We start from the raw sequence: 12,165 nt of genomic DNA, 5'->3' as shown, positions 1-12,165 counted from the left end.
TCAGATCCCACTGTTCTGATTGGATAAAAAGTTAATGTCAGATTTGATAAATCTAATGATAAATGGTTTTACACTATGACAAAAAATCACAAAATCAGTATCACAACATACTGAATAGTAAGCATCTTGATATGCATCGTTTTGCCAGATTCTTGTCAATACGCAGCCCTAATAAGAAGACAAGTAGGACCCCAAACAATGCCTGGAAAATGTGCTTTACAGCTAAACAGGGCCACGAGAGCACCTCACTGTGTGGGTCAAGTATTTAGCCTAGTACTGCTCTCACCCATGTGATTGCTCACTTGAGGAGAATATGAAGGAGCACTCATCTGACCAGATCACTTCTCTGTAGAGCAAAGTCTGTTGTTTTTACACCTCTGAACTTTTAAATGTGTGTTTGACTTTGTACTGAGGGGTGCACTCTGCCACAATATCCCTCCGCGTAGTTGTGGATGGACTGCTCTTGATGAAGTCTCACTATGTCCTGCACAGATATTCTCAGTTCCTTGAGTAACTGAAGGTCTTTTGCGTTTCTTACATAACATTTACATTTAGGCATTTAGCAGATGCTCTTATCCAGAGCGACTTACAAAAGTGCTTTGCTATTTACTCAAGAAAAACCTCAGCTAATTTGAATAGACTAATAATTCAAAGATACCTCTAAGTTTAGACTCTACTAAACACAAGTCAGTAATGTGACCACTCTGCTATTCGCCCAAGTATTCTTGGATGAGGTGGGTCTTGAGTCTGCATTTGAAGACAGCGAGCATCTCTGCCATTCGGACACCCAGGGGAAGCTCGTTCCACCACTTCGGTGTCAGGACAGAAAAAAGCCTGGATGCTCGTCTTCCGTGGATTTTGAGGGATGGTGGGTCGATGGCTTTTGACCATTGCCATCATGTACGGAGGATCTAGTCCGTTCCTGGCTTTGTAGGCCAGCATCCAGGTTTTGAATCTGATGCGGGCAGCAGCTACAGGAAGCCAGTGAAGAGAACGCAGCAGTGGAGAGACATGGCTAAATTTGGGAGCGTTGAAGACGACCCGTGCCGCTGCATTCTGGATAAGTTGCAGGGGTCTGATGGTGCGCAGAGGGAGACCAGCCAGAAAAGAGTTGCAGTAGTCAAGTCTCAAAGTGACGAGAGACTGAACGAGCACCTGGGCGGCCTCTCTAGAGAGGAAGGGTCGAATTCTTCGGATGTTGTACAGGAGAAATCTGCATGACCGAGTTAGATTTGCGACATGACATAAGGCACAAGCATCACAGTCACTGAAGGTGTGCTTTTGACCACAATGTCCAACCCTGTTAACCGATGTCTTTTCCACAGGTCAGAATACAGAGTCCACTTTAGTAACAGTTCCTGTTGAAACAACTGGCCAGTTGAGCAGGCGCTAAAGCTCAGGGGTTTAAGGGTGGGGAATTCCAATTCTGGAGGATTTTGTAGCTTTCCTGCTCAAGCACAACTGATTTAACTCACCAGCTGAATTTCTAGGTTCAGTAGGTGTTAGAGCAGGAAAATCACCAAATTGTGCTGGACTCTGGCCCTTAGTTCCCCTCCCCTGCTGTAACCGAAGCTCCTATCATCCGCACACTAAAAATGAGCCCTCTTTCAAAGTCAAAGTCAATCTTTTTCCTCTTGCCATTTTGATCTAAAATCAACATCAGCTGGGTCTGCTCAGCATATTTATACATGCCACAGAGCATGGCAGGATGGTAATTGCTTAATTGTGTCATGCAGTACAACTGTCTAGAAGCATCTGCACTCGTTATGGTTCTCGACGCCTGCATTCATGCTTTTCGGGTTAAACAGGTTTCTCACCCGTCTGTCGACAGATACACACACCACCAATGATCCTGCTGTCTGGAACTGGAACCTGGCCGAAAAAAGAGGCGAAGCAAAAGAAACAAAAGAATAAAGAATAGAGTGGAAAGAGAGAGAGAGAGAGAGAGAGAGAGAGAGAGAGAGAGAGAGAGAGAGAGAGAGAGAGAGATATGTAAAGAGATAAAAAGAGATAAGAAGAACTGGACAGATGGAAACTAGAGGAAAATTTGGATCAGGCCCTGGTAATGCTGGCTAAGCAAAGACAGACACTTTGAGACTTTCACTAATTCTCTGGAGGAATCAAATGGAATGCTGGAAAAGTCTGAGAGTATGGCACATTTTTGCTTAATATATTTTTGTAGTATTTGAGCAACGTGGCTCAGTGGTTAGAGCACCAGCCTATTGATGACAGGGTTGTGTGCTGCTTGAGCAAGGCCCTTCACCCTCTCTGCAACCAAGGCACCACAGGGATGGCTGCCCACCGCTCCAGGCATGTGTGCTCACTGTCGCTGTGTGTGTTTGATCACTAGTGTGTAGGTGTGTGTTCACTGCACGGATGGGTTAAAGGCGGAAGCCCAACACAAATGATGAAAATGGCTGTCTTGTCTTAATAACATGTTCATACAAACCTGCACATCTCTGTTACAAAAGACAATGCAAACTTTGCTTCCAACACCAGCTGTTTATGAACAGTTTCGGCCAAAAGCAGGACAAGTGCAAATGTAACAATTTATCTCTTAAGTGGGGTTAACTGTTACTGACTGAGGGGCTATTTGTAATAGTCACTCTAAAGTCAATAAATCAATGCAAACACATTTCTTGTAAAACAATTCTGTCGCTTGAAGCAAACAGGCTGTCCAAGCGAAATACATAATAATACCAAGACATTACGATAAATATCAGATGTAGATGCTCCTCCAATAACCTTGAAGAGGATGCAGAACACATGAATGCTAAATGCATGTTTGGGTATTTCATGTTTGAGTGCTGTACAAATTTTAGTCACTGAGATTAAAATTCAATGTTATCCAACTCTTATAGGTAAATGAAAACATGACTAAAATATAATTCTATATGAACCTGTTAAACTAAACCCACTGACCTATTTTTATAAACAACTAACACTCCACTCTCTACAGTGTGTCCTTCATAGTCTATGCATTTGTTCCATAGTATGCATTTGAGAAGCCTTTTGTATGAATATATATATTTGCCTGCCAGGTGTCTAAATATTGTCAAAATCACCACAAGCATAATATGCTGCATACACATACTGCTGATCTATAGGCCTGCAAAGTTCCAGCACTGGAAACCTGCAAGATGGATTCAACCAAGTGTCAGGAAATCCTAGTAGAAAATGTCATGACTTCTGTAAGGAAGCTGAAGCTTAAGCATTATTGAATCTTCCAACAGGACAATCACAAGCATATCTCAAAGTCCTTCATGGTTACAGAAGAAATCCTGGACAATTCTGGAGTGAATGTCACAGCTACCTGACTTGAAAATCTTTGGTGGGATTTGAAGAAGGCGGATATATATATATATATACTCATAGAGGTGAACCTTCAAATCAGCCATGAATAGCCAGTGCAGATATAGTGCATATGATTTAAAACAACATCAACTGACATACTCTCTCAGCCATTAAATAAAAAAAATAAATGTCCACGAGGTAGGTGAAAAATCCTTGCATTTGTCACAACTATCAGGGTGTAAAACATGAGATTTCTCCATGTTGAACATTAGGAAGATATGAGAGGGGAAATTCTATCTTTGAGGCCCGTTCCGCCACTATAAGTGACTGAGATGAATTGAAGCTTCTAGCCATGCTGACAGTGATGTATAGGACGAGCACAGAAGAAGAGGCACTAAACAGGTATACTTAGCATACAGATGCTTGGAGAGTTCCTCTGTCGCCCACCGAGCGTGAATGCCCATCGCAAGACTGATGTTTTGTTATTTTAACGGTGCAGAAAAGTGGAGAGCGATTTGCGAGTCTGATCAGCACGCTCGAGTCAAATTTATATTGAGTATGTATCTAAAAATATGTTCAAACATATTACACTACTTCCTGGGACCCAGATGTTCAATAAGCACTCAAATCTTTTCATCTATTTTTTTACGTTTAGAGCAAAGTGAAGTTAAGACATCAGAACTACGAAATAACACATGGATTTATGCATTGAAAAGTTTTCAACAAATCTACACTACAGAATATTGCTGGCCAGTGTTCAAAGTATAGTTTCTTTTTATATGTCACAGTATCAGGAGTTAATTTTCCCATGCAGAAAGGTTTGATGTGAAATGAGTCAGAATTGTTCATAACAGTGGTCGCCCAGACCAGACATCTGAAAGGTTTAATGCCTTTAAAAGCAACATCACAGAAAGCTATTATAAGAAGTGGTCTGAGGCCTGAGACATTGTTTTGCAATAGTTTTGAGAAGGTTTTCAAACTAGAGTCATTCGTGCTGGAGAGGTCCGTGCAGAGTATTTTAAGGCAAAATAAGTTTTACCATTTACCACTTGTTCACCATTATCTACATTACATATAAAACTCAGAAGGTTCATGCAGTTTCGCATAGCAAATAACTTCATTGGCTGATTTGAGTTTATCATCACAGACCCCATTACTAAGTTTCTCTACAATAAACTATTTCCCATCAAATACACTACATGGACAAAAATACTGATATAATTCTTCTGAAATCAAAGGTATCAAGGAAAGGCTTTGTACTAGATTTTGTAGTATCACTGTAGGGATTTGATTGCATTCAGCAACAAGAGCATTAGTGAGGTCAGGGTGTTGGATGATCACCACCCTACCTCACCCCCAACTCCTAATCTCCTATTGTATGGGGAGCTTTATACCCCTCTAGCCCATGCCTGGCATTAGACATGGTGCTAATAAATTTGTGCTATTCTCCTCCAGAGAGTTCAATTCCATTGCCAATAGTTCTCTACAAGGAAAACAACACAAAAACTAACAAAAAACAAACAAAACATGCCTTCAATCAGGAATGCCCAAATGTGTGTCTAGTACTGCAGATTTCTTATATTGCCAACATTTAACACACACATTAATAACATCACTTTTTTATTGCTGTTAGAGAATTGTCCTAGTCTAAATCTTCAATTTATCTATACTAGCAGAGGCTAAATTGTAGCCCTCTTGTTCAAACACAGCTTCTAAAAGCCTTTCAAATTGGCTTCAGCACCTTTGGCAGACTCTGATGATCTATAGATAAATCAATAAGCACCTAAAGTTTCTTTTAAGAGACTCCAGTATAGAAAGAGTACACGGCTGTATGAACAAGGATGGAAGTGAGAGGGTGCAATCATAGTGTAGCTGGAACTACTGACTGTAAACATGATATACTGTAGATGACATGCACAGATGAGCTAAAAACTTAAAAATCTTAAAAATCCTTAAAAAAAACTTAAAAATCTTCCTAATATGTAGTTGGTACCCAATATTTTCCAGCAAAACTAGCTCAATCTACATGACCTCTGATATTGCCCTATGGTACCTGGAACCAAGACATTACCGCAGATCTTTTAAGTCATGTACATTGTAAGGTGGAGCTGACATGGATCTGGCTTGTTCTTCCAGAGTTCTCTGGCAAGGCAACCTTCTTCCATCACTGAAATGTTCCTTCAGTGTTTCAATGTTTTTTCAATGCTTGCGTCCCCATTGGAGGCACTTTTGGCATTGGACAGGTGTTAGCATGGACACTCTGAACAGTTGGCAGCTACACAGCACCATGTACAGCAGGTGTGATTAATTTTTAACTGTTGTGAAACGTTCTTCTCGTGACCATCTTTATACATCTTGTGACTTGCCTAACTTACGCTCATGAATTGATGAGCCTTGGGCGCACAACACCCCGTTCCCAGTTCGTGGTTTGTCCCTCCTCAGGCCGCTGTTGTCGAATGAGGTGCAGAGTGTGAGGTTAGGACACAGACACAGCAGAGCAAGTGTGACAGGATTAAGATGTAGATGACAAAACACGAGAGGCCAAAAGGTCTTGGCCTGCTATATTTACATTTACATTTACATTTGTGGCATTTAGCTGATACTCTTATCCAGAGCGACTTACAAGGTTACCTGTATTACAGAGGTGGGTCAGTGTAGTGTAAGGAGTCCTGCCCAAGGACTTCTATTGGTGTAGCACAGCATAGTCACCCAGACCGGGAATTGAACCCCAGTCTCCCATGTGGTGTGGTAGCTCAGTGGCATGTAGTGGTGTTATCTGTTGCACCACACCAACCACCACAGAAAAAGACATGCCGTCTGGGAACTTGACAGGGCTTGTCCGGGATTTATTGCAGTGCTAATTCTTCCCACAGTCACAATGGAATTCTAGGGCACCTGTTGATCAGCAAATCAATTTCCAACAAATACTGAGGCCCTATGTCGATAAATTAGATTTATTGGATTGTGAAACATTTCTTGATCAATGAATCAATTCTTATGAGGCTTAGATAACTCAGCGGTTAGAAAATGCTGACAGATTCATGGGTATGATTTAATGGCACTGGATTAAAGGAATGAAAGATGGTCCAGCTGAAGCTACATAAGTATGACTGAACAGAAGATCTAGCATTACTAACAGTGTCAATTATACACACAGCTGTCCTATTTGTGCTTCATGTACAATGCACTCCTCTGTGGATCCTCTAGTGAGGATAGATGATCTTTATGAAAAATCTAGGGAAAAATCACATTCAACTTACCAAACTACTGTTCCGTAAACTAGTGTTCCGTAAAGTTGTCCAGCATGTATGTGGGCAGGGAAATCAGTTCATCTCATCAAGGACATGTACAACAAGCAGTGCATAAGGAAGATCATCTTTCAACCATTGCCCCTCACACAGACTGCTTATACCCCTCCCATCTGGACTGAGCATTCAAGCCAACTCTTCCAGGCTCATCAACAGTTTCTTCAAGCATGCAGTGAGACTGCTAAACAGATATGCCTGATGGTCATTTAAACTTTCAGACTACACTGCCCACTCAGTCCTATCTCTTACAGTCATCTATTGCACTACTCACTGTTACTGTACATGTGGGACAACCCTTTACGGTTGTGTGCAAATAATAGGCCACCATTCTACTGTGCAGCATTGCTTGAACAGACATGTTCTGCATGGAAGTACACCTTACCTGTCATCTCATCACATTACAATATCATTATCCATAGTCTGTAAAACAGCACCTAGATGAGCCACTGGCCTTTTCCCAAACAAGAACTGTGGACTGATGGAATTCTAGCTAAACTCTTTGACCACGAAATTTAGAAAAAGGGAGCCGCATTTAATAAATAGAAATCCTGGGCTGAAAGTATTATGCAGAAGGCTCTGTGGTTGGGGTTATATGAAGCATTGCACAGTCAGGCGGAAGCAAATTCTGGGAGTAAATGTGACAGTCCGTCAAGAAACTGATGCTGAAAAGAGACTGGCCTCTACAACCAGACAATGAACCAAAACATACTGCAAAATTCACCATGAACCACTTCAAGAAACCCAAACTGAAGCTTTTGGAATTGCCCTTGCAGCCCTCTGACTTGAACATCATTGATAATCTGCCAGTCAGAGTTCTCCAGAATATCAGAAGAACTTGAAGTCTTTTGAGAGGAAGAGTGGGTGAAAACTCCTGGCTGAAGAGAAAAAACTCCTAGCTGGCTACATATCTGGGGGGGGGCAGGTGTAACCTGGGGGGGTAGGTGCATCCTGGAGGTTAGAGAATCAGGCTTGTGACAAGAAGATTGCTGTTGTGAACTCCTGAACCAACTGCTCCAGCATGTGAGCTTACTACTTTTCTTCTTCTTAAAAGGGAGATGTTATTAAGTAGTCACTTTCGAAATTTTCAACAAACAACAATTACTGCTATTTTGGTTCTGTTTTAGGTTCATTAAATATATATGTTTATTTTTTTTCCTCTTCACAAATTAACAAAACCTATTTGGGCCAGAATTGCATACAGACTACATATTGCACTTGGAAATATGTTAAAGTGTTAACTCTTTGCAAAGGCTTTCGGCCTTAAAGGTCCATTAAGTATTACATTTTCTTTTCTAACTAATAAAATGATCAGGATGTGTCAGGTACGGTACTGAACTGTGTGTTGTAGCTTTTTATCCCGCTCATTGCCCCACTCCCCAGTCCTACTGCCATACCCCAGGTTGGCAGGTACGGAACACAATAGCAAGGAAACATTTCGTGCTGCAGCCATGAAAGCAAGCAAGCGACCTGGATCTGCAGAAACAGCATTAGGTGCCACTTGACCTAAAATGCCTCGGCATCCGTCTAAAAAGGTCAATGACCAGAGACAAGTAAAACTAGAGTAAAAAAAAACTTTTGTTTTCAGAATAACGGGCTTGGCTCTGGCTAACGCAGACAGCAGTGCATCTCGCTAGCTAACAGTTGACAGAGTTCTATAAAATACACCTGAACTGGTTTATAATATGCTATTTGCTGATCAACATAGAGTATGACTCGTCGCTTGCCATTGTTAAAGCTCGTCTTGTCTGCCTTCCTGCAAGTTCAGTGTCCTCAACCTGGCAACCTTGCCTGCTTGAGCTGCGCATGTGGGGAGGTGAGGGCGGGGCAGACAACTCTCTCCAGTGTTTCGAAAATGGACTGCGGGAGCCATTTTAAACGATTGCTGTCATTTAGTACTTTTTTGACCTTTAAGAGTGGGTTGTTCTAAGAACACAGAACATAAAAGGTCCTATTAAGCACCCTAAGAGGTTCCTCCACAGACAAGGACTACTCACTGTTACTGTACATGTGGGACAACCCTTTACGGTTGTGTGCAAATAATAGGCCACCATTCTACTGTGCAGCATTGCTTGAACAGACATGTTCTGCATGGAAGTACACCTTACCTGTCATCTCATCACATTACAATATCATTATCCATAGTCTGTAAAACAGCACCTAGATGAGCCACTGGCCTTTTCCCAAACAAGAACTGTGGACTGATGGAATTCTAGCTAAACTCTTTGACCACGAAATTTAGAAAAAGGGAGCCGCATTTAATAAATAGAAATCCTGGGCTGAAAGTATTATGCAGAAGGCTCTGTGGTTGGGGTTGGGGTTGGGGAAGCAAATTCTGGGGAGGTGAGGGCGGGGCAGACAACTCTCTCCAGTGTTTTGAAAATGGACTGCGGGAGCCATTTTAAACGATTGCTGTCATTTAGTACTTATTTGACCTTTAAGAGTGGGTTGTTCTAAGAACACAGAACATAAAAGGTCCTATTAAGCACCCTAAGAGGTTCCTCCACAGACAAGGACTTTGTCCTTTTAACTGTGATATATTGTACGCATCAGTTGTAGCAGATATGGATTAGGCGGAAAAAACAGCAAAGGAGTATTGTTTAACCCGCAATCATTTTCCAGAACAGAAGAACCACATTGTAGTAAAGGCAGTTTCAGCACAACGTTTATCCTGTCGGTCATGAATGTCTTTAATAACTGTCCATTACCATTGAATGAAACATACCTTCTATCCTCTTATCAACTGCACAATGCTAACTACTCGACCTTCATACAGTCCTTGAATTGTTCAGCCGTGTGGAATTGCATAGTTGCTGTCATAACAAAATCTCCTATAGCTCTAAAACATAGCTTTGCAGTACTGCATTAAAAAAAGGTTACCATTTTAGAGATAATGGGCCACATTCATAACTGGCATGTGGCACATTAGCCAAAGTGAAACTCCAGGAGGAGTGCAAGCTTGAAAGCTTACGCAAGTGGCTGGTTTGACTTTGTGCAATCCATGCAACCTATGTGTAGACCCATTGAAAATTTACAGAGCCCTTTATTTATTAAGTTACTGTGCTGGTGCTCAGTGCTCTACTGCCTTCTATTGCTAAAGGTGCATGAAAATGAACAAAAGTAGTAGGGCCAGATTTCACAGTAAAACCTTTAGTACAACATCCAATAATCCATGATTATGAAGGAGAGAACATCTTACAGCGATCCTATTTGCCTTTAAGGTCACAGTAAATCTGGCACTTTGGCTCTCGATATTAAAAGTGACCAAATGCATGTGTTAAAACTGATCTGTTTCTTATTAGTGTCTGTAAACTAAACTAACCCATAACTAAACTAGTCTCAGTTCTATAGTGAACATCTGTATTTATGTAGGGAGAGAGACATTGTTTTATGACTTGAGTTTGATGAAAAGTTATGTGTACAGTCATATCAAAGCAATATCGATTAGGGGTATGAAGCTTCAAAATCAGTGGGATGCTCCACTGGGGAGAATATCATCTATTGTTGCACTATGTAACTCTGGTGGAGCAGGCAGGACAGCGTTCACAAGAATGGCATGTAACCCATATTTGCACATATGTATAAAATCCTTTAATAATACTCTATAACCACATCAATCCTTCACAGAACAAGCCTGTTCTGTATCTCTCAGCCTGTCCAGAAAGGCATGCATATAGCGTGTCCTTTAGGGGGCCTCAAAGCGCAAATTACAATTCCTGACTGTCGAGGGAGCCTCCATCATGCTGCTTTAATTCGTTGGGTGGAAAAAACATCATGGTTTACTGCCATTGTTAAAGCTACTCAGACAGCACATGAATGGGGGTTTCATTTGAACAGCTGAATGAATCTGTCTTTTCTGTCTGCTTTCCTTCATTTTGCCTAATCTGTATATAATGAGTTTGCTGAAAACACCACAATACACATTTCACTAAAACGCTGCCGACTCGGTTTTGTGTTTCTGGGTTTCTGGGTGTAGCTATTATACTGGAGTAATTGCCTTCACTGGCTAAAAGCATGATGAAGAGAGTTCTGAAAGTAGCTGATAATGTTAGTCTTACCTGTGGTATTTATTTAGCTGGTTAGCTCTATCTTTCTTGCTTTCTTACACATGCATACATCAGGGGAGCACAGAAAATTGATGAATGCATTGATTTGCAACAGTTGTATCTTGTTTAATTGACGCAGTCGTATTGCGGACTGTTGACGTTCTGATTAAAATTTTGTGTTCTTTTACCACTACTTTCAATGCAGAATGGCATGTAAATCAAATGTAATCAAATATAAAATGTAATTCATTGTGTAACACTGTGTAGTATGCAATTAAATATGCAATATTACTGCATAATCACAGTTATACAGTGTATAATAACTTAGCATAGGTTAAACCACACCAAAATGGTATCTGGAAACTACGCGAGTTGGCAATGATATACCAACACTCCTCAGTAGAGCAAAAGGTTCTACATAGAAGCATAACAGATCCAACTTTGTGGATGGTTAAAGGGCTGATATCTTGAATTCGTTTTTCAACCCAGTTCTCTTCCCCAACTGTAGATAGCCAATTACCCAACCCACTTGTTAGTACTTCCCCCCATCACATGTAATGCTCGCCACACCAGGAGGGTGAGGACTGACACATGCCTCCTGCAACTCATGTGCAACCAGCCACCGCCTCTTAATCAAGCTGCTACCACTGCAATGTCACCGGGCAACCAGTGCACTTAGAGGAAACCACTGAGTACCCAACTCTACAGCATTGATGCGTGCCAGCTAGCATCATACAGAGGTGATGTGGACAGAGAGAGAGAGCCATATACCCACATGGAGAAAGCAAGGCTACTTGTGCCCTCTTGGGCTCCGACCACTGAAGGTAGGCAGCACGACCCAAGATTCGAACTAGCGATTCTCAGGTCACAGTGCCAGTACCATACTCGTAATATGTAAACAAACATTTTGAATGGACCTCACAGGGAAAAAAATATCTAGGAAAGCATTTGGATGTAGGCCCCTTCAATATTAAGATTTTTCAGTACTAACAGCGTAGGGTGGAGCCCAAAAGAACTGCTTTTTACACCACTGATTACTCACCAGCACATTTGGTTCTGCTGACCAGGGGTGGTCCAGGCGGTCCAGTGCCTCCTTCTCCAGGCCTAGTGAGGAGGACGCTGATACGGTACTCTGTGTCTGGCTCCAAATGCCAAACTTTGTAGGAGAGAGAGTTGACACCATGCGTTTCTGACCACGGAGAATGGCTTGCCCTGTACACAATCTCCCGACGGATCACTGGTCCATCGCCCACTATGGAGTTCGTGTTCAGCTGAATAATCAGGTAGGTGGGGCCTGACCGCAGCAGCTGGGGTGGTGCTATCGGGGTGGGCGGGACTAGAAGAGGAAATAAGAAAAAAGAAAACAGAAAAAGTGAGAAGAGAGAGGGTGGAAGCAAGTGAGGTTTTACTTCACACTTTGGGATAAGACTTGCAGTTAAGAGCACTTTGCAGACATTTTCCAATTTGCTGCAATTTAGTAACCATAGAGAGATCAAATGTTCAGTGTGAGTTTTTGAGAG

At 41.7% G+C, this 12,165-nt stretch overlaps 1 protein-coding gene across 2 annotated transcripts in view; it reads right to left on the bottom strand.

Moving 5' to 3' along the window:
* The window catches only part of ptprua (protein tyrosine phosphatase receptor type Ua), a 313,419-nt gene that overhangs the window by 104,571 nt on the left and 196,683 nt on the right, over window positions 1-12,165 (bottom strand). For both annotated transcript variants that reach the window (XM_072675423.1, XM_072675424.1), the window contains exon 7: window positions 11,688-11,981. In XM_072675423.1, the coding sequence (XP_072531524.1) occupies window positions 11,688-11,981 (294 nt within the window). The remainder of the gene's footprint in view (window positions 1-11,687; window positions 11,982-12,165) is intronic.

The sequence above is a fragment of the Salminus brasiliensis genome, chromosome 3, assembly GCF_030463535.1.
Source record: "Salminus brasiliensis chromosome 3, fSalBra1.hap2, whole genome shotgun sequence".
NCBI lineage: Eukaryota > Metazoa > Chordata > Actinopteri > Characiformes > Bryconidae > Salminus > Salminus brasiliensis.
Note: the sequence above shows the minus strand (reverse complement) of the source record. Positions and strands in the feature narration are given on the sequence as shown.